This window comes from Brassica napus, chromosome C3 (genome assembly GCF_020379485.1).
Source record: "Brassica napus cultivar Da-Ae chromosome C3, Da-Ae, whole genome shotgun sequence".
Lineage (NCBI taxonomy): Eukaryota > Viridiplantae > Streptophyta > Magnoliopsida > Brassicales > Brassicaceae > Brassica > Brassica napus.
The window spans coordinates 5164262-5187488 of NC_063446.1; the positions used below are offsets into that span (position 1 = coordinate 5164262).

At 32.0% G+C, this 23227-nt stretch overlaps 3 protein-coding genes and 1 pseudogene across 3 annotated transcripts; 2 read left to right on the forward strand and 2 right to left on the reverse strand.

Annotated features, from left to right (window-relative positions):
- Positions 1–1194: 1194 nt before the first annotated feature.
- On the forward strand, positions 1195–4094 carry LOC125584472. The gene is made up of 5 exons (XM_048752966.1): positions 1195–2128; positions 2209–2459; positions 2850–3473; positions 3527–3595; positions 3708–4094. Exons 1-5 carry the CDS (start codon positions 1195–1197, stop codon positions 4092–4094), a joined length of 2265 nt encoding a protein of 754 aa, XP_048608923.1.
- A 183-nt stretch (positions 4095–4277) lies between these two features.
- On the forward strand, positions 4278–4733 carry LOC125584473. The gene has a single exon (XM_048752967.1). It carries the CDS (start codon positions 4278–4280, stop codon positions 4731–4733), a length of 456 nt encoding a protein of 151 aa, XP_048608924.1.
- A 2313-nt stretch (positions 4734–7046) lies between these two features.
- On the reverse strand, positions 7047–9487 carry LOC125584150 (annotated as a pseudogene).
- Positions 9488–11893: 2406 nt separating this feature from the next.
- Positions 11894–13467, reverse strand: LOC106386692 (40S ribosomal protein S8-1). Its single transcript, XM_013826503.3, has 5 exons — positions 13327–13467; positions 13137–13209; positions 12478–12817; positions 12206–12393; positions 11894–12104 (listed from the first exon to the last, which is right to left on the reverse strand). The coding sequence occupies exons 1-5, from the start codon at positions 13328–13330 to the stop codon at positions 12029–12031; spliced, it is 681 nt and encodes a 226-aa protein (XP_013681957.2). The 5' UTR covers positions 13331–13467; the 3' UTR covers positions 11894–12028.
- Positions 13468–23227: the final 9760 nt, after the last annotated feature.

Here is a 23227-nt window from a genome sequence, read left to right on the forward strand (position 1 = left end):
TGGGGGAATCTATATAGAAATACTCAGATACCAGTGCTGCTAGCTGCGCCTCTGGAATCGCCTCCGGGTTTTCCTACGATGTTCCAAAACTATCTAAAGAAGATAGGCAAGCGGCATGATGTATGTCTCCCATGCGGACGAGACTGAGAGGAGAGCTAGAATCTACGTGTCCAACATTCCATCGAAAATGCGAAAGATGATGACACAAGTGTGCCTATCAGAATATCCCACAACCTCAACAAAGATAAAGGGCTGGTGTTTGGCTATCCATGGTGATGATAGCAACATCGAGAGCAATAATACCAATACTCTTCATGCTGTCTCGGCCCCTGCTTTGCTAAAAGATAAAGAGGACAGAGCTGCTACCTCTGGGGAACAGAGTGCTTCATCCAACTTTCAGATTAACGGTTCAACGGTTTTCAGATTGGGTAACACTACTTCATCTGGATATACCGGAACTTCGAGATCTAAAAGGATTAATCGGAAAAGACCACCAGCCTGGGTGAGAAGAGTGAGAACAAATAGGTACTGTGCTGGTGCTATTGCTGTTTCACAAGGAGCAGTTCAGCCCATGGAGGGATCGGGGAAACGTTAGCCAGAGGACAATAAGGGTCAGAGCTCAGACTACGTTGGAGCAGAGGGATCTTAGAAACCAAACACAAACAAAATTTCGGTGGCTTCCAGTTTGAAGCCGCTGCCATCCCAATGAGCATACTGAGCTGGAACTGTCGAGGAGCTGGAAGCTCTGAGACAGTTCAACGTATCCGGGATTTTCGTCGTCAGTTTTTCCCGGATTTTTTGTTCTTGATGGAGACGAAGCAAAGGTTTACTTATATGGAAGTTCTAAAAGCAAGTTTGGGTTATGATAAACTACATACGGTTGAGCCCATTGGTCGCAGTGGGGGCTTAGCTTTAATGTGGAAAAGCAGTTATGGGGTCGAGATTCTTCACAGTGATAAAAAGAATTATTGACCTCAAAATCACAATTGGTTCTATGGTATTTTTTCTATCATGCGTCTACGGAGACCCAGTGAGAGAAAGGCGTAGTAGAGTGGTGTGGGAACAGTTAACTAACATTGGAATGCATAGAGATGAGGCATGGGTGTTGGTTGGTGACTTTAATGAGTTGATGCATCACGGTGAAAACTTGGTGGTCCAACTAGAGAGGAGTCCACGTTCTGGGACTTTAGAAACATGGCTGAAGCATGTAAGATCAGAGAGATGAGATTCAAAGGCAACAGCCTCTCTTGGGCCGGTAAGAGAGACAACGTCTGGATACAGTGTCGTTTGGATAGAAGTTTTGGTAATGATGCATGGTTTCGTCTCTTTCCCCAATCATCAACTGAGTACATGAGTATGTGGCCCTCTGACCACCGACCGTTGCGAATTGAGTTTGCATTGGAACCAGAGAGTCTACAAAGAGGACGGTTTTACTTTGATAAGCGGATGTTTGGTAAAAGAGGTGTAGAGAGAAGCCTCATTCGTGGTTGGGAGGCAGAGAATGACTCGTCGGATCTAAGTGTTCTAGACCGCATTGCTCAATGCAGAACGGAACTAGCTAAGCTTAAAAAAGCTAGTGATTGGAACTCTAAAACAAAGATCGAACATCTGCAAACTGAGCTTGAAAAAGAATCATCGAAACGGTTCCCAGTCTTTGGTGTCTTGAGGAGGCTAAAACAAGAACTTTCTAAAGCATTCTACGAAGAGGAGATTTTCTGGAGACAGAGGAGTCGAGAAGAATGGCTGAGAGAGGGGGACAGAAACACCACGTACTTTCACAATGTCATAAAAGGAAAAAGGATAAGGAATAAAATCATGATGTTGAAGGATATATTTGGTAATGAGCACTTCACAGAGGGGTCTAAAGGGAACATAGCGGTTGAGTACTTTCGTGACCTCTTCACTAGCTCAAACCCGGTTGATCTGGAAACTTTATTTGAAGGTTTCAACGCCAGGGAGACCACCGAGATGAACGATAGTCTGACGAGAGAAGTGTCACCAGAGGAAATTAAGAAGGCGACGTTTGGAATAAAAGCGAGCAGTTCACCAGGGGAAGATGGTCTCACGGGCTTCTTTTACCAAAAGTACTGGCACGTGGTTGGTCCTAAACTGATCCAGGATGTGCAAGGTTTCTTTCGAACGTCTATCCTCCGGCTGGTTGGAATCATACACAGCTATGCTTGCTAGCTAAGGTTACTGATCCCACAGAGATGAAGGACATGAGGCCCATAAGTCTTTGTACTGTCCAGTACAAAATTATCTCGAGGATTATGTGTAATAGACTCAAGCTGATACTCCTAGAGATAATCTCAGAGACACAAGGAACCTTTGTGGGAGGCCGGCTTATCACAGACAATGTGATCATCGCACATGAGCTAGTGCACGGTCTGGGTACGAACGAAAAGATTGGTAGCCAGAGTATGGCTGTGAAAACAGACATGTTGAAAGCCTACGATCGAGTATAATGGAACTTCCTGGAGGTTTTGTTGGAGAGAATGGGCTTTGATAGAAAATGGGTAAGTTGGACAATGGCTTGCATAAGCACTGTCTCTTTCTCGGTGTTACTAAATGCTCGATCACATGGATTCATCAAGCCTGAAAGAGGATAAGACAAGGAGATCCTCTTTCCCCTTTCTTATTTATCCTCTGCGCTGAAGCGTTGGTTCATGTTCTGAATGCGTCTGAAGCAAAAGGAAACTTACATGGGATCAAGCTAGCTACATCTAGTCCTCCAGTCCATCACTTGCTGTTCGCCGATGATAGCTTATTGCTATGTGACGCGGATGTCATAGAAGCGAAAGGAGGAAATAACCAAATGTTTGAAACTATATGGAGATGCATCTGGACAGTTAATCAACAAGGCCAAGTCGTCAATTATCTTTGGAAAAGGCATCGGGGATAAAACTAAGGCGGATGTCAAGCTAGCTTTGGGCATCGACAAGGAAGGGGGTGAAGGGACTTACTTGGGGTTGCCTGGGTGTTTCAAAGGCTCAAAACGGGACCTTTTAAGTTTCATTAAAGAGAAGCTGGAAGGCGGACTCCAAGGCTGGTACTCTAAAACCCTATCGCAAGGTGCAAAAGAAGTACTGTTAAAATCAGTGGCCTTAGCACTTCCATTTTATGCTATGTCAGTGTTCAGGTTACCCAAAGATCTGTGTGCGAAGATCACTAGCGCTATTGTGGAGTACTGGTGGAGCAGTGGAGATAAGAAAAGAAAGATTTCATGGGTAGCGTGGCAAAAACTATGTAAACCTAAGGAGCAAGGAGGTCTTGGCTTCCATGATATTGGCAAGTTTAATCAAGCTCTACTAGGGAAACAAGCATGGAGAATCTGGAACAATCCAGACTCATTGGTGGCCAAAGTACTTAAAGGTAAATACTTCAGAAGAGGCAACTTCCTGGAATGTGGTTTGGGCTCGCGTCCTTCCTTTGTGGGAGAAGCATCATGCATGGTAGAGAGCTCCTACAACAAGGTCTTTTTAGACATACTGGAAATGGTATCAGCTCCAACGTGTGGGTTGAAAAGTGGATTATTGATACTATTCCTCGACCGCCAATGTACAAAGCAAACAGTGTTGTTAACTTGGCCCTTAAGGTATCTGATCTTCTTATCGAGGGGACTAGCGTTTGGAATCAACCCTTGATAACAAACCTTCACGCCTGAGGATGTCCAAAGGATCCTGTTGATAAAACCTTGTGTGAATCAGGAAGATTCAGTCCGATGGGGTTTCAGTAAAGATGGAAGCTACAATACTCGGAGTGGATATAAGCTCTTAGAAGCCCTGACTGACTTCAATCATCCCCAAGCTCGCGTCTTGCCACCGATCGAAAAACAGTTGTGGAAGAATCTCTGGAAAATCAAAGCGCCTCCAAAGATTAAACACTTTATTTGGAGAGCTCTATCGGGAGCTTTGGCAATTAAGGAGCGTCTTACCACTCGGGGTATTCAGATTGATACCACTTGCTCTAACTGTTCAAGAGAATCTGAAAGCATTTGCCATATGCTTTTCGTTTGTGAAAAGGCAAAAGAAGTTTGGGACCTTGCCAACATTTCATTACCTCAAACTGGTTTTCAAGGAACTCTGTATTCCTAAACTTCTTACATCTTGAAGGTATACAATTCAAATGAGGGGGATTCCAATACGCGAAGTGTTTTCCCTTGGCTTGTATGGGAATTATGGAAGGAGGAGGAATGCACTGGGCTTTGAAAACAAGACGGTAACGGCCTACACCATTGCATCTAGGCCTTTGAGGAAGCTTCCTCATGGCAGAAGACCATGATCCTCAAGTCAAACACGGAGATAGTAGATGATGTGGTAAGAACAGAAGAACCTATTGGGTGGATTAAGCCACCGTCTGGATGTTTGAAGTGTAACGTGGGTTCATCATGGGTAGACCCTCATCACCCGAGTGGAGCTTCGTGGATTCTTCGTGGAGAAGATGGTCAAACCATTATGCATAGCAGACGTTCATACTCCTTCATGCGATCCAAAGCGGAAGCAGATCTATGGGCAATGCACTGGGCGGTGGAATGCATGTATAACACTCACCATGTCAACGTTATCTTCGAAGCTTCATCTGAACAACTCCATAATGTCCTTTCTGAGCCATTTCACCACCTTGAGTTCACTGGTGTGGTGCAATCTATAAACCAACTTCTCAATGGGATTAATGGATGGAGCCTAACCACGCCTTGCAAGAACGTAATGAGGCAGCTGCAACTATCGCTGTGAGTGTAACACGAGATCGGCGCTATCAATCATACATGGCACAGCATGAACCTGCTTGGCTTCACCATCTGCTGGCCCTGGAAGCTTCTTCCAACTAGAGGAAGGGTCGACCTTTCACCCTACACGCTCATATGTTTCCTCTTACATTATCATTTTTACACACCTTTCTTGGATGTCTACTGGCATCCTTTGTTTCAGTTTGTGTTTTTATTTTCGGTGTTTCCTTTGTGAACATCATACTTGTCCTCGTTACTTTGTTTCTCGGTGTTATAAAAAAAAACAAAACAATTTAAGGTAAAAATAAGGCAAAAAATGAAGATTTTTTTTTTTTAGAAAAGATACCGAAAACTAATAGAGTTATTTATTCTTTTGAGATGAAAATAATAGAGTTATTGGGAGGCTAATAATATTAATTTGTATTTATTGCTTTGGAAAATGCTTACCCGAATCTGAAGTTAATGTTTCACTTTCAAAGAAATCCGCGTTTGGCATTGTCTAACACCACCGTAACAGCTATCAAACCGGTTATCTTCACACTTCCAAGTCCGCTATAACCGGTTAGAGGCAGGATATTCAAATTTGGATTGGTATTAGCATCGGTTTTAAACGGACATAAAACTTAACGCTAATTGAGCCAAAATTAAGTGTGCTTAATTTACGCGAAATTTGTCAATGATTTGCATGCACCAAGTCTCACGGCAAGATCACCAAGACATGTGGCTTCCAGAATTTGAAAAGGTTTTACGCTGTGCCGTGCTTACAATATTAGGGAAAAAAACATAATTCATTTATTCTAAATAATAAGGAGAATAGTAAAAAATAGGTCTGGACATTCAAGTACCGGATCGGGTCGGATTTTTGATATAGGAAATTTGGTACCGTTCGCATAATTATAAATATCGGTTCGAGTTCGGTTCGGTACTTGCCAGATCCGGATATTATCGGGTATATCCGAAAGAACCAGAAAAAAACGGTTCCAGTTCGGATTGTTTTGATTTTATCAATTCATAACTGAAAATACTTATTTCTAATCCGACTTACCTGAACCATTTAGAGTAAGACACAAATAAGAGAACTATGAAACCAAATAAAATAATTTTTAAATAAACTTCAAACAAACAACAAATCTAACATTTCAAACAAAGAAAATAATTCATCATTCGAACAAGTAAAGAAACTTAAAGAATAGTTGAGAGTTGAAATAAAACCCATAAGAAAATGCATAAAAAGAAATCAACAACATTTGGTTTCTAATGTCACCCCCTCTTCCATATTGCTAAATGCATTTCACCTACTTTATGTAACAGTAGCATAATCACAGAAATTTCAGACATTAACAAGCGGAACACATGTGAAATATTTAATGCCTCAATGACATAAAAGTTGGGTACTTTGGGATAGTTATTCGGACCCATGATAATATCTGATCTGACCCGATATCCAAAACATAAATGAAAGCATACCCAATCGGGTATTTTACCTTATCCGGATCCGACGCAAAACCCGATTTTTTGGATCGGTACCAATTCGGATTTTCAGATCCGGGAAATATGCCCAAGCCTAGTAAAAAAAAGTAAGATTAGTGTAATGCTGATAATTTAATATAAGTTGACAAATAGAAAAACTGGTATTTGCTATTTTAAAATTTGTATGGAAATATTATATTCTTAGTTATTTATAACCTAAATTATACATAGAGATATTTTTAACATTATAATAAAAGGCAGAAGTTAAATTCCATAGCAACAAATAAGAAGAGAGAGATAGATTGATTGGAGAAGGGACTTGAGACCAATGACTTTTTTTTTTTTTTTTGAGCAATAGAGGCCAATGACTAGAAGTCAAAATTAAAAGGGTAGTCACGTTCCTGGGTTTAGGTCCACAAATTTCCAGAGTCAAGTTAAAGAGTCAAGCTTTGGTCTTTTGTTTTCATCTCATCAGTCAGCTGAGTAGTAGAGTTTTACAACTGACACTGTATAACAGAGTAAAACAGGCTACAGCAAAGCAGAGTAAACTTTGCATCAAAATTTAATTTACTGTCTCTTTCAAAGTATCATATCCAGCACTTCTGAAAATCATACTATTCAATAAAATAGCACAAGTCGAATTACAATTCAATTTAACAACGAATGGGTTTGATACAAACACACTAATAATTAAAAAAAAATCTTCAAAAGAACTACTCCTTCCTTCCTCCATTTCCCGAAAGTAAGATTTTCTAAAGTATGCACACTTATTAAAAATTTAATAAATATTTATAATTTAATTTATTTTTTACTTTATTATATACTTTCCAATAACTTTTCAACAATGAAATTTAATCAATTTAAATATTCTCAAATCTCAATTAATGTTCCTAAAAACTATAATAAAGTACCTTAACAATATAAAAATATCTATCTTCGTTAAACAAGAAAAAAATCTAAAAGATGGAACATAATATATCATGGTTTAACAACCAACATGGTCGCGCCAGTCTAAGAACAGAAGAGCAGCTGCATAGTGGGACAAAGCACCCAACATAACAAACACATGGAAAATCTGATGACTATGTCCCACACGGTCAAACCAACCAGGTTTAAGCCTCTCAGGTACTCTCCCTACATAGAACCCTGTCCCAACAAGATAGAAACACTGCCATGCCCAGCTCGTACATGAGCGTCACGTTCCTTTGCGGGTTTTCCCAGTTGACCACTATCGCATGGACAGCAGGCACGATCCCGAAAAGCCCCATGGAGGCAAAGAGCAAAGCTCGAAAACCTCGGTACTTGGGAGAGGAAAGTGATGGAGTGAAGAGTGTGATGATCGTAAAGATTCCCATAGAGGTAATGCCTGCGAGGTAGATGAAGTACCAACGAGGAGTGCATTGGAAGATGTAGTAGATTGGTGGGAAGAAAGAAGTGATGATCATGGCGGTGATGCCGGCATAGTCTATGCGGAGGAGGAAGACGTTAAGTTCTTTGGAGTGGCAGCAGAAGAGGTGGCAAATACTGCTTGAGAGTAGGCAGAACATTGAGCCTCCTAAGAAAACGAAAAATGGCCATCTTGTTACATTCCCTGGACTCTTTGCATCCTATACAATCATCAACATTCCATCATCAGTTTTGAGAATAACATCTTTATTTAGTTTTTATTAGAAATTATTAACACTCTATCTAGGAAACTCAAAGTCTCTTTCGAATAGTTTGCCCATATTTTTAATATTGAGTTGATTTCAAATTTTCAAATCTAACAACTACATTTTGTTGACTTTGATTCAAATATAAATAAAAAGATACAATATATATATACTCCCTCCGTTTCATATTAAGTATCGTTTTAGAGAATTTTTTTCGTTACAAAATAAGTGTCGTTTTCGATTTTCAATGCAAAATTTATTAATTTTATGTAAAATTTATTTTGCTATTGGTAAAATATGGTTAGATATATAGGTAATAGTATTTTTTATAGGAAATGTACAAAATTAATTGTTTCTTAATCCGTGTGGTGAAACCTAAAACGACACTTATAATGAAACAGATGGAGTAGAAAATATTACTCCCTCTGTTCCTTATTATTACATATTCTAAGAAAAAAAATTTGTTTTAAAAAGATCTATTTTTTACATTTTCAAGACATGTTTTATTAACTAATTGCAAATTTCAAAAAATTTAATTGCACTTACTGAATTGTTATTGGTTTAAAATTATGAAACAAAGATAAACACAAAAGAATATGCAAATTTAATGTGTTTATTTAAAATATGTAAAAAATCTGGAATATGTAACATTAAAAAAACAGAGGGAGCAATTTGTTTCTGTGATATTTTGAAAGATAGGTAATTCATATTTAATTCACACTGATGTTTCATATCTCGAGAAATCACAACCAATATATCGTTTCATAATCATCACAACAAAACCGAGGAATACTATCAGTGATAAATTCATTAGAAATCAAAGATATGTTAAATGCTAGTCAAAACCAAGTAGGTAAATCTATTTTTACTAGATACATCCCACGTGAATGATTCAGAAAATTAATATAGTGGTTGCGTGTGGACCTCTTGTAACATCTTGTAAACATAACTTACACATCTGGTTATACACAAAAGATTATACTTATCAATTAAAGGACACGTACCACGGGGAAGAATTTATCGTGATGCATAATGTTGGCGACGGTTAGTCCCACAAATAAAATGAAACCAAGTAAATGTCTGTCAAACAAGAAAACATCGTTTCATCAGAATCAAATTAATAGTATAATCTAAACAAAAAGTGAAACTTTAACATAAAAATAAAAATTACTAACGTCCAAACGTTGAGGGACTCATTGTGGAAACTGAAGACGCTGAAGAAAGCATCTCTAATGGACCATTCAGCTCTGTAATAATTCAATATATATTCATTATCCTTCATGTACTCCGGAAGCTCACTATACGACATCAATTCTCGTCGTTTCTTGTCTTCTGCGATTTTCTTTTCTTCGGACCGCTGCTTCCATTTCCAGGAACAATCTTGCTCTTGCAACTGCTGTTGCCGCACGATACCGTTTCTGGTTCGTCGTTCGAACCATCGTGGTCCATAAGAGCTCTAATGTCGATTATGTAAGACAGTAGTACTTGATTCTTGATCCAAAGATCAGTGGAAAAGAGAAGATCTGAGATGAGAGGAAAATATATAAATGAAAAAAAACTAATATATGTAAATGTGAATTTAAGTTTTAGGAGTGAGGGAGAGAAATAAGGAGAGAAGATGGGAAATGCAAAGGAGACAGCTACAACATTTAAAGAAACTTTAGAATGCAGGTAGAAGTTGGTATCGTGTTTTTCATCTTTTGGTTGTTAGTTAGGTTATCAATAAATTCTTCTCTTATTTTTCATTTTATATTATTTTTACACGGAAAGTGATTTTTGTTTTCACACTACAACGTTTTCTAGATACGCGAAATCTTTTGAGTACGAACAGAGTAAATCTATGCGATTTTAAGACCGACCGACTCAGATTTTACTACCGGCTTGTGCCTCTTATATACATGAGTAATGGCTTGTACCCACCGGGATGGTCCTGGTCGTTTTGGATTTAGAAACAAGATAAGATAAATAAGTAAAATTGTTCTCTTTTGGTGGTTTTATTCAACAAAAAATTCTCTGTGAATTAAGATTACTTAAAGTTCCTTGTTTACTTGACTTTAAATATTGAGTATATATATTAGAACATATGCAGTTTTCTTCAAGTGTGGAGAAATAACATCCAAAATATAAAGTTTGATGTAAAAATAAACAAAAGATAATAGGTTAACAATTGACTGAGAGATGAGGATAGATTCTGTGAAACTACTTGTGACTGCTTGACAAAAGAATAATGATTAGGAAACATTCATGCAATATTTTACATCATTTTTTTTTTGACTAAAGGCTTAATATTTTACATCTTGCTTTAAAAAAAATATATAATGAAAATAGCAGATGGAAGTTGTTGCATAAACGATTCTACATTTCTAATATAAATTGTTGCAAAAGGTTTCTAGTGTCAATTTCAGCTAGTTGCCACTAGAATACTAGAACGGACCCTTTTAAATGCATCAATAACTGTTCAAAACAATTCCTCAATAACTAGTGAAGTAAATTAGTTAGATGACAATTTCTTATAAGAAAATTAGTAAAGTTAATGGAGTATCAATAGTATAATTTATTCGGAAAACAAATCAAAGAATAATGGTACTAAAAAAGTGGTAAACATAAAAATTCTCCATATATCCTTATTATAACTAGATGAGAATAACTACACAAAGATTTTTAAACATTGTAACATGTAATTTATTCATATTGCGTGCTACCTATGCTGTTTAATGTAACTTTCTTTTGTTTAATTTTTGTGGTCACGTGTACAATTTAAACAATTATAGTGAAAACTTTTTACATTACCATCAAAAATATTTTGGCCAACTTAGGTTCGAAATCATTATTTGTTGTTTTGGACAATTGTGTGACAGTTTGATTATCTACAATTAAAATAGATAGTGACATGGTTACTGCTTATGGTCTTTTGAGATTTGTGTCTGCTAAAGCCTTTTTGGGAAAACATTAACAAGGAACGGCTAATCGGCCTTCCAAGTTTCCCAAAGGAGATAACTCCTGAAACACCCCCAGAAGAACCAAATCAGGTCTGTAGATATCTTGGAAAATTGCTCCCAAAAAAAAAAATATCTTGGAAAATAGATTATAAGATGCTAATTAATATAGCTTGTCTTTGTTAAATATAGTTGAGACGAAAATTACATTAGCTTTTAAAGACAACTAGGTCAACATCTTTAGTAACCTTTAACTTTAGGATAACTGCTATGTGTTGGCCTAAATAAAAAAGCTTTTTTAAAATGGTTTTTTATAGATACTTGCACAAGTTTTTTTTTTTTTTGAAACATTGATACTCTTGCACAAGTTAAGTAGATAAAAGTGGGTGTCAAAAATACAACCATAAGGAGAGTTCGGTATTTCCTGAAACAAAGAAACAAACCAAACCATGTGGTCTATGAAAAATAAATTTTTACATTCGGTACCGACCATCATTGTTGATTGGGGATGTGTTGTTTTTTGTTTCAGAGTTTCACTCTTTGAGAAGCTCTAGTTTCTTCAGGTTATCAAAAAACATCTGTATCAATGGATGCTTGAACCACGTTTTTGCTCTCTAAGGAGATCACGTCAGTGAGTGGATAGCTCAGGTTAGCGTGCAAGGCATAGCTTGGAAGACATCCCTATAGAACAACGCTCTTGTGAACACAAGTGCACAACCATATTCGCCAAGTCAATGCCCCACCGAACAAACTACCTTCTTCATAAAATATGGGTCTATGATTCATAACATGGTTTCAAGAAGCTTAGGGTATTTGGTAAACTTAGGGTTACAAAATTGTCTTCCTCTTAGTGTATTTGGTAAACTATCATTAAAAGATTTTTGACACCAATTGTCTTCCTCTTAGTGGTTACAAAATGTACATGCAATTGTTAATTTGTTATAGGTGCTAGTTCGTAAGAAATAGACTAGTCAAGTACAAACTGGTTTTAAGCACTATCCAATACGATGAGATTTGGTATAAGTTCAAAACTATGTAACAAAATTCATATGAAAGATTTCAAAACTAAACAAAAAAATCCGAAACAAAGATAGTAAGCTAAAATTAACTGATGGGGGAGTTTATGAAATATCATTGAAAGCTAATCCAAAAACATAAGTTCTCAGACAGTAGTAGAAACTGAAACTCAAAACATTGTTTGAAGATAATACAAAAAAAAGTTTCGAAGTTTCGAAGTGAAGCTCTTAAGCAGCACCCTTTCCCTTCTTCTTCTGGATCTTCTTTTGGTAGAACTCTAGCTCTTTGCCTTCAAGAATGTATCTGCACAACAAACACAACAACATTCCAAGTTAGACAACAAACTAATAATTTCAAACAATGACAACAAAAAAAAAATAGATCAAGGAGAACGAGATAATTACCCATCAGCACGTCCACACTGGCCAGGCCTTGATGAGATGCACGCCAAGAGACGTCCGCTGGCAAACTGGTCCTCGATGTGGGAATCAAGGCTGCGTCCCTCTTGACGGCTCTCGATCTTCCTCAAGACGTGGTTACTCTTCTTGGTCTCCTCAGGAGCGGCAGCAGCTGGAGCAGCTTCTCCACCTTCCTATAACAATAAAGAGTATAATCATAAGCTTCATCCTACTCAACAGACTCAAAAACCATATAATTCACAGAAAAGAATCATTACCTCTCCGTCCTTCTTGACGGCAGCAGCAGAAGCATTCTTCTTCTTGCGACCAACCTCAACTCCATAATGCTGCAAGTACCACTGCTTGAAAGGAGCAGCATCAACCTGAACAATAGCACTCTTGACAAGAGTCTTGGTCCTGACGAGCTCGTTGTTGGAAGCGTTGTAGACAACATCAAGAACCCTGGTCTTGCGGGTAACAGCTTCACTTCCCCACGAGTAGTTACCGGTGTCGAGCCTCAACGCACGCCACTTGACGTTACCTCCACGGACTCTGATTCTTCTCACCGTCTTGTTGCTGGACAACTTGGTGTTGGCTGGCTGCCTTCCCATCTCGTACCTAACCAAAACACACAAAGTATCACAAATCAAAAAACAAATCAACCGTACCACAATTGTTACAATCAATACAGAGCATAATAAATCAAACAAACCACTATTAATAGATATATCATACTATGACCACGAGTACTAGTTCCATTAACACTAGAGTTAAATGAGATTAGCATATCGAAGTTCTAAAAGATTTAATAATTCAACCGTTCAGCTAATTAACGGATTAACAGATCACAGCATCGCATAAGCTAAAACGTTCAGTTCTTAACTTCATCGTTACAACACAGATCTGAATATATATGAAAATGAAACGAAAAGCGTACTTTCGCTTCTTCCTCCATTGCTTCTGCTTGCCTCCAGTGGCACGCCTCTTGTGGATGGAGTCACGAGAGATACCTAACACAGATCAAGCTACATATTAGATTCTAGCATCACGAAATGCGATACGATAGACAGAAGCGAAGAAGAGAGATGGATCGGATAAGAGCAAATCGCGAAGAAAAGAGATCGTACCCATGGTTGCCTCTTCCGCGAGATGAAGTTTTCAGCTGCGCCGGTAGGAGTTGGAGAAACGAAGAGAGAGCTATTAAAAGGGGACAAGGATTGTTTAAAACCCTAGTTGTCACTGTACCCTTTATAAGGCTTTTTAACAGCCCATCTAATTACTCGGGCCCATTATAATACAATACCCATTATTTTACGTGGGTCCAAGTCCAAACTTCTCTTGATTTGTGCTGAGGGGAGAGAGTCAGAGATCCAAACATACATACTGTACTGTCTATTTTACGTGTGATCAGATCAGTCAACAAAAGATATAGCTTTTTTTTTTTTTCACCATCAAGTTTGCCCAAGCCCAATGGCTGAAGTCCAAATACACAGGCCCATAAAACTAAACGGGCAACCAAACAAAACAAACCAAACCGAAAGGCCACAAGGCTACACCGGCCCAAGCCCGATACCGACCGACTCTGGAAATGCGTGCGTCGAGGAGGCTGAAGCGCACCACGTGTGGAGATCCTGACCGTCAGTGCGCCACGCGTCGCTCCGCCTCGACCCGACCGTCTCCGCCTTCCCAAGCTACTGTACCCAACCGCTGAAATCCTCGAATCGCCGGAGCTCTTAATCCCTTCGAGCCTCCACCGAAACCACATCTCTTCTTCACCATACTGAAGCCCTGTCGGAGAGCATCATCCCACTGTGGAGAGCTCATCCGACAGCGAAGCTACAAACCCTAAAATTCACTACCCGAAGAAACCTCTTCCGCTCCATGACCAGAGCCCATACTTGAACAAACAACCACCCTCGAGACGCTGAATCCGGCGACGTAAGACTAACGGAGCCTTAACCTCCTGGGAACTTGAGCTGACGACGACGAAATTATAGTAACTTCCGCCTCTCAGCGACTAAAACCGGCGGCGGCGGAGCTAACTAAGCCTCCACCTCCCGGGAACGAAAACACAAGCATCTTCACCACTCCGCTCCTTCAGACCTCCGCGTCTTTACACCAGTGACAGAACCACCACCTAGGGTGGCTGACCAGAGCTCAGGCAAGGCAGAAGCCGTTAGAGACGAAGGTGAAACACAATCAGGGACTTTTCACTGAAGGATGACGGTCTCCGGCGACGGCACGCACGCTCACGCGCCGGCCGATCACAAAAGATATAGCTTTTCCTAACTAAAAATGTAGTAATATGTTTACAGTAATGTGAGTTTTGGTAGATGAAGCGGTTATAATATGAAAGCTTAAGCACATTAGTAATATTTTTAATGGGATTTTGGATAATTAACATAGTTTATTCCTTCTAGGTTACATGTATAAGTGGGGCTAACTAAAATCTATTGGTTTCATTCCATCCAGTGGCCGATTTTTATGAGGGTCAAAATAATAACAAAACATATATTACAATGGTCAGTTGTCTAATCCCTTATATATTAATTGAGAAACATTACAACGTTATTTTGTAGTCACGTGTCACCATGAGAATTGAAATTCAGAATTCTTAGAAAAATAAGTTGATTCATCTTAACTTATATTATATATTTTTTAAACTAACTATCAAATTGATAAATAATGTACAAAATAATATTTTCGCACTTTCCTTAAATAAAAGCTACGAAATTACCTAATATGATTAACGTATATATGACAATTAATTATTATGAATAATAAATATTTGATAACAATTTTGTATCTTAGTTTTTTTTTGCTTAATCTTATATTATTAAAAGATACTAAATAATCACATTAACCATATAATAAAAAAATTCTTATATGTTATATTTTAAATTTTAAAATGCTATATTACTAAAATCATTAAATGTCTCACACTAAATTTTTGTGAACAATGATTTTTTTTTTGTAATAACTAGATACAAATGATCATAAATCATATGAATATGAGACTCATTTAATAGACATTCATATAGTATTGAAAAAATTAAACTGTATAACATACAAAAATACATAAACATGTTAATTTCTAAATTTGTATTGAAAAAGTATCGAAACCTTAATATAATTTAATTTTGAAATTTGCATTGAAAAATCCGCACATTAGAAATTTTGTATTTTTCATATGAGTATAATTTCTCAATAATAAATATTTATAGGGAGATATTTAGGATTTGGGATTGTGATTTAGAAACTAGGATAACAATAATATTTTTTGATAGATGAGTATTCTTTTAGATTTTTTTATCAATAGGTTGTATTTTTAAAATAAACTTTAATAATTTCTATTTTAGGAAAGTTATCAGTTTTAGAGAAAATAATATAAATTTGAGATTGTGATTTAGAAACTAAGATTACAATATTATTTGTTGATATATGAGTATTATTTTAGAATTTTTGATCAATAGGTTATATTTTTTAAATAAAATTTGAAAAAAATATGTTTTTGGAAAGTTATCCTTTTTTGAGAAATATAATAAATTTTGGATTGTGATTTCTAAATTAAGATAGAAAAATCATTTTTGATAGATGGGTATTCTTTTAGAATTTTTGATCAACATGTTGTATGTTTTTAATAAACTTATAAAATTTTCTATTTTAAGAAAATTATCATTATTAGAGAAAAATATATATTTGAGATTATGATTTAGAAACTATGATAACCAGAATATTTGTTGATAGACGAGTATTCTTATATAATTTTTGATCAATAAGTTGTATTTTTTAAATAAACTTATAAAATTTTCTATTTTTGTAAAGTTATCACTTTTTAGAAAATATAATGTAGATTTGGGATTGTGATTTAGAAATTAGGATAAAAAGAATAATTGTTAATAGATGAGTATTCTTTTAGAATTTTTGATCAATAGGTTATATTTTTTAAATATACTTTTAAATTTTCTATTTTTGGAAAGGTATCACCTTTTAGAAAATATAATGTAGATTTGAGATTTTGATTTAAAATTAGGTTAACAAGAATGTTTTTTTATATGAGTATTTTTTAGAACTTTTGATCGATAGGTTGTATTTTGTAAATAAACTTTTAAAATTTTCTATTTTAGGAAAGCTATAATTTTTAGAGAAAAATTGTAGATTTGATATTGTGATTTAGAAAGTAGGATAACAAGAATATTTTTCGAAAGATGAGTATTCTTTTAGAATTTTTGATCAATAGGGGTTGTATTTTGTAAATAAAATTTTAAAAATTTCTTTTTTTTTTCGAAAGTTGTCACTTTCTTAGAAAAAATAATGTAGATTTGTGATTGTGATTTAGAATCTAGGATAAATAGAATTTTTGTTGATAGATGAGTATTTTTTTAGATTTTTTGATCTATAAGTTGTAGTTTTTTTTTAAATAAACTTTTAAAAATTTCTATTTTTGAAATGTTATTACTTTTTTTAGGGAAATATTTTAGAATATAGATTTTTATTTAGAAATTAGGTTAACAAGAATATTTTTTGATAGATGACTTTTAGAATTTTTTATCAATAAGTTGTACTTTTTAAATAAAATTTTAGAAATTTATATTTTCGGAAAGTTATCATTTTTAGAGAAAATAATGTAAATTTGTGATTGTGATTTCAAAACAAGGATGAAAAGAATATTTTTTGACAGATGAGTATTGTTTTTAAATTTTTTATCAATAGGTTATAGTTTTTTAAATAAACTTTTAAAATTTATATTTTTGGAAAGTAATCACATTTTTTGAGAAAAAATTAAGATTTGGGATTTTGATTTAGAAACTTGGATAACAAGAATATTTGTTAAAAGATGGGTATTCTTTTAGAATTTTTGATCAATAAGTTGTATTTTTTAAATAAACTTTTAAAAGTTTCTATTTTGAAAAATTATCATTTTCTAGAGAAAATAATGTAGATTTGATGTTGAGATTAGAAACTAGGGTAACAAAAATATTTGTTAGTAGATGAGTATTCTTTAACAATTTTTAATCAGTAGGTTGTATTTTTTAGATAAATTTTTTAAAAAACTTATTTTTGGAAAGTCATCACTTTTTAAGAGAAAATATATTAAATTTTGGAATGTGTTTTAGAAATTAAGATAACAAAATAATTATTGATAGATATCTTTTAGAATTTTCTATCAATAGGTTGTATTTTTTAAAATAAATTTTTAAAATTTTATATTTTTGGAAAGTTATCAATTTTTTAAAGATTTGAGATTGTGATTTAGAAACTCTGATAAGAAAATTATTTGTTAATTAATGAGTATTCCTTGGAATTTTTGATCAGTATGTTGTAATTTTTAAATAAACTTTTAAAAGTTTCTACTTTTGGAAAATTATCACCTTTTTAGAGAAAATAATGTAGATTTGATATTGAGATTAAAAACTAGGATAACAATAATATTTCTTGATAGATGATTATTCTTTAAAAAGTTTTAATCAATAGACTGTATTTTTTAAATAAACTTTTTAAATTTTTTATTTTTGGAAAGTTATCACTTTTTAAGAGAAAAATATATTAAATTTTTTATTGCGATTTAGAAATTAAGATAACAAAATAATTATTGATCGATGAGTATTCTCTTAGAATTTTCTATCAAGATGTTGTATTTTTTAAAATAAAGTTCTAAAATTTTATATTTTTGGAAAGTTATCAGTTTTTTTAAAGATTTGGGATTGTGATTTAGAAACTAAGATAAGAAAATTATTTGTCAATTAGTGAGCATTCTTTGGAATTTTTGATCAGTATGTTGTATTTTTAAAAAAACTTTTAAATGTTTCTATTTTTGGAAAATAATCATTTTTTTAGAGAAAATAATGTTTATTTGATATTGAGATTTTGAAACTAGGGTAACACGAATATTGTTGATAGATGAGTATTTTTTTAGAATTTTTAATCAATAGTTTATATTTTTTAGTAAACTTTTAAAATTTGCTATTTTTGGAAAGGTCCCACTTTTTTGAAGAAAAATGTAGAATTTAGATTGTGATTTAGAAACTAGAATAACAAGAATATTTGTTGATAGATGAGTATTCTGTTAAAATGTTTGATCAATAGGTTGTATTTTGCAAATAAACATTTAACCAATTTTATTTTTGGAAAGTTAATATTTTTTTAGAGAAAATAATGTAGATTTGGGATTGTGGTTTATAATTAAGATAACAAGAATATTTGTTGATAGTTGAGTATTCTTTAAGAATTATTTATCAATATGTTGTATTTTTAAATAATTTTCTTAAAAACTGCTATTTTTCGAAAATTTTCATTTTATAGACAAATATTGTAGATTTGAGTTTGCGATTTAGAAATTATGATAACTAGACTATTTGTGGACAGATGAATACTCTTTAAAAATGTTTTATCAATATGTTGTATTTTTATATAATTTTCTTAAAAACTGCTATTTCTAGAAAGTTTTCATTTTATAGATAAATATTGTAGATTTGAGTTTGTGATTTAGAAATTAGGATAACAAGAATATTTTTGGATAGTTGAGTTTTCTTTTTGAAATTTTCATCAACAAGTTGTATTTTAAATAATTTTCTTAAAAACTTCTATTTTTGGAAAGTTTTCATTTTTTAGAGAAATATTTTAGATTTGGGTTCGTGATTGAAAAATTAGGAGAACAAGAATATTTGTGGATAGATGAGTATTCTATTAGAAATTTTCATCAGTAAGTTGTATTTTTAATAATTTTCTATAAACTTCAATTTTTGGAAAGTTTTCATTTTTAGGGAATATTGTAGATTTGAGTTTGTGATTTAAAAATTATGATAACAAAATATTTGTGGATAGATGAGTATTATTTAAGAATTTTTCATCAATGTGTTGTATTTTTAAATAATTTTCTTAAAAACTGTTATTTTTGGAGAGTTTTTATTTTATAGATAAATATTGTAGATTTGAGTTTGTGATTTAGAAATTAGGATAACTAGACTATTTGTGGAAAGATGAATACTCTTTAAGAAATTTTCATCAATAGGTTGCATTTTTAAATAATTTTCTTAAAAACTGCTATTTTTGGAAAGTTTTCATTTCTTTGATAAATATTGTAGATTTGGGTTTGTGATTTAGAAATTAGGATAACTATACTATTTGTGGACAGATGAATACTCTTTAAGAATTTTTTATCAATATGTTGTATTTTTTAATAATTTTCTTAAAAACTGCTATTTTTGGAAAATTTTCATTTTATAGATAAATATTGTAGATTTAGGTTTGTGATTTAGAAATTATGATAACTAGACTATTTGTGGACAAATGAAAACTCTTTAAAAATGTTTTATCAATATGTTGTATTTATAAATAATTTTCATAAAAACTGCTATTTCTAGAAAGTTTTCATTTTATAGATAAATATTGTAGATTTGAGTTTGTGATTTAGAAATTATGATAACTATACTATTTGTGGACAGATGAATACTCTTTAAGATTTTTTTATCAATATGTTGTATTTTTTAATAATTTTCTTAAAAACTGATATTTTTGGAAAGTTTTCATTTTATAGATAAATATTGTAGATTTGAGTTTATGATTTAGAAATTAGGATAACAAGAATATTTGTGGATAGTTATCCTTTAGAAATTTTCATCAATATGTTGTACTTTTGAATAATTTTCTTAAAAACAACTATTTTTGGAAAGTTTTCATTTTTTAGAGAAATATTGTAGATTTGAGTTTGTGGTTTAAAAATTAAGATAACAAGAATAATTGTGTATAGTTGAGTATTGTTTTAGAAATTTTCATCAACAAGTTGTATTTTAAATAAGTTTCTTAAAAACTTCTATTTTTGGAAAATTTTCATTTTTTAGAGAAGTATTGTAGATTTAGGTTTGTGATTTAAAAATTAGGATAACAAGAATATTTGTGGATAGATGAATATTATTTAAGAATTTTTCATCAATGTGTTGTATTTTTAAATAATTTTCTTAAGAACTGCTATTTTTAAAAAGTTTCCATTTTTAGATAAATATTGTAGAATTGGGGTTTGTGAATAACAAGAATATTTGTGGATAGATGAGTATTTTTTCGGAGTTTTTCATCAATAGGTTGTATTTTTAAATAATTTTATTAAAAGTTGCTATTTTTTGGAAACTTTACATTTTTTAGATAAATATTGTAGATTTGAGTTTGTGGTTTATAATTAAGATAACAAGAATATTTGTGGATAGTTGAGTACTCTTTATGAAATTTTCATCACTGTGTCGTATTTTTAAAAAAAATTCTTAAAAACTACTATTTTGGAAAGTTTACATTTTTTAGAAAAATATTGTAGATTTGAGTTTGTGGTTTAAAAATTAATATAACAAGTATATTTGTGAATAATTGGGTATTCTTTTAGAAAATTTCATAAAGAAGTTGTATTTTAAATAATTTTCTTTAAACCTGCTATTTTTAGAAAAAATTCATTTACTAAAGAAATATTGTTGATTTGGGTTTTGTGATTTAGAAATTAGGATAACAAGAATTTTATGGATAGATGAGTATTATTTCAGAATTTTTCAACAATAGGTTATATTTTTAACAATTTTTGTAAAACCTTCTATTTTTGGAAAGTTTTAATTTTATAGATAAATATTGTAGATCTGGGTTTGTGATTTAGAAATTATGATAACTAGACTATTTTTTGAAGGATGAATATTCTTTAAGAATATATCATCAATATATGGTATTTTTAAATAATTTTCATAAAAACTGATATTTTTGGAAATTTTTCATTTTTTAGAGAAATATTGTAGATTTGAGTTTGTGATTTAGAAATTAGAGTAACAAGAATATTTGTGGATAGATGAGTACTGTTTCGGAGTTTTTCATCAATTGGTTGTATTTTTAAATAATTTTCTTAAAAACAGCTATTTTTAGAAAGTTTACATTTTTTTAGAGAAATACTTTAGATTTGAGTTTGTGGTTTAAAAATTAAGATAACAAAAATATTTGTAGATAGATGAGTATTATTTAAGAATTTTTCATCAATGTGTTGTATTTTTAAATAATTTTCTTAAAAACAGTTATTTCTGGAAAGTTTTCATTTTATAGATAAATATTGTAGATTTGAGTTTGTGATTTAGAAATTATGATGACTATTTGTGGACAAATGAATACTCTTTGAGAATTTTTCATCAATATGTTGTATTTTTAAATAATTTTTTTAAAAACTGTTATTTTTGGAAAGTTTTCATTTTTTAGAGAAATATTGTAGATTTGGGTTTGCGATTTAGAAATTAGGATAACTAGACTATTTGTGGACAGATGAATACTCTTTAAAAATGTTTTATCAATATTTTGTATTTTTAAATAATTTTCTTAAAATTTGCTATTTCTAGAAAGTTTTCATTTTATAGATAAAGATTGTAGATTTGGGTTTGTGATTTAGAAATTAAGATAAAAAAAATATTTGTTGATAGATGAGTTTTATTTAAGAATTTTTCATCAATGTGTTGTATTTTTAAATAATTTTCTTAAAAAGAGTTATTTCTGGAAATTTTCATTTTATAGATAAATATTGTAGATTTGGGTTTGTGATTTAGAAATTAGGATGACTATTTGTGGACAAATGAATACTCTTTGAGAATTTTTCATCAATATGTTGTATTTTTAAATAATTTTCTTAAAAATGCTATTTTTAGAAAGTTTTCATTTTTTCGAGAAATATTGTAGATTTGGGTTCGCGATTTAAAAATTAGGATAACTAGACTATTTGTGGACAGATGAATAAACATTAAAAATGTTTTATCAATATTTTTTATTTTTAAATAATTTTCTTAAAAACTGCTATTTCTATAAAGTTGTCACTTTATAGATAAATATTGTAGATTTGGATTTGTGATTTAGAAATTAGGATAACAATAATATTTGTGGATAGATGAGTATCATTTAAGATGTTTTCATCAATGTGTTGTATTTTTTATATAATTTTCTTAAAAAATGCTATTTCTGGAAAGTTTTCATTTTGTAGATAAATATTGTAGATTTGGGTTTGTGATTTAGAAATTAGGATAACTAGACTATTTGTGGACAGATGCTCTTTAAGAAATTTTCATCAATAAGTTGTATTTTAAATAAGTTTCTTAAAAACTTCTATTTTTGGAAAGTTTTCATTTTTTAGAAAAATATTGTAGATTTAGGTTTGTGATTTAAAAATTAGGATAACAAGAATATTTGTGGATAGATGAATATTATTTAAGAATTTTTCATCAATGTGTTGTATTTTTAAATAATTTTCTTAAAAACTGTTATTTTTGAAAAAGTTTCCATTTTTAGATAAATATTGTAGAATTGGAGTTTGTGAATAACAAGAATATTTGTGAGTATTTTTCGGAGTTTTTCATCAATAGGTTGTATTTTTAAATAATTTTATTAAAAGTTTCTATTTTTTGGAAACTTTACATTTTTTTAGAGAAATATTGTAGATTTGAGTTTGTGGTTTATAATTAAGATAACAAGAATATTTGTGGATAGTTGAGTACTCTTTAAGAAATTTTCATCATTATGTTGTATTTTTTAAAAAAATTATTAAAAACTACTATTTTTTGAAAGTTTACATTGTTAAGAAAAATATTGTAGATTTGAGTTTGTGGTTTAAAAATTAAGATAACAAGTATATTTGTGGATAGTTGGGTATTCTTTTAGAAAATTTCATAAACAAGTTGTATTTTAAATAATTTTCTTTAAAGCTGCTATTTTTAGAAAAAATTCATTTACTAAAGAAATATTGTTGATTTGTGTTTTGTGATTTAGAAATTAGGATAACAAGAATTTTATGGATAGATGGGTATTCTTTCAGAATTCTTCAACAATAGGTTGTATTTTTAACCATTTTTGTAAAGCCTGGTATTTTTGGAAAGTTTTAATTTTATAGATAAATATTGTAGATCTGGGTTTGTGATTTAGAAATTATGATAACTAGACTATTTGTTGACAGATGAATATTCTTTAAGAATATATCATCAATATATGGTATTTTTAAATAATTTTCATAAAAACTGGTATCTTTGGAAT

Coding starts and splice junctions, on each gene's coding strand:
- LOC125584472 (XM_048752966.1), top strand. CDS start 1,195: ATGGCTGAAGCATGTAAGATCAGAGAGATGAGATTCAAAGGCAACAGC. Junction 2,129..2,208: donor ACTGATCCAGGATGTGCAAG/GTTTCTTTCGAA, acceptor CTGATCCCACAG/AGATGAAGGACATGAGGCCC. Junction 3,474..3,526: donor TAGAGAGCTCCTACAACAAG/GTCTTTTTAGAC, acceptor TGGGTTGAAAAG/TGGATTATTGATACTATTCC.
- LOC125584473 (XM_048752967.1), top strand. CDS start 4,278: ATGATCCTCAAGTCAAACACGGAGATAGTAGATGATGTGGTAAGAACA.
- LOC106386692 (XM_013826503.3), bottom strand. Junction 12,818..13,136: donor CAATGGAGGAAGAAGCGAAA/GTACGCTTTTCG, acceptor TGTTTTGGTTAG/GTACGAGATGGGAAGGCAGC. Junction 12,394..12,477: donor CCGTCAAGAAGGACGGAGAG/GTAATGATTCTT, acceptor TTATTGTTATAG/GAAGGTGGAGAAGCTGCTCC.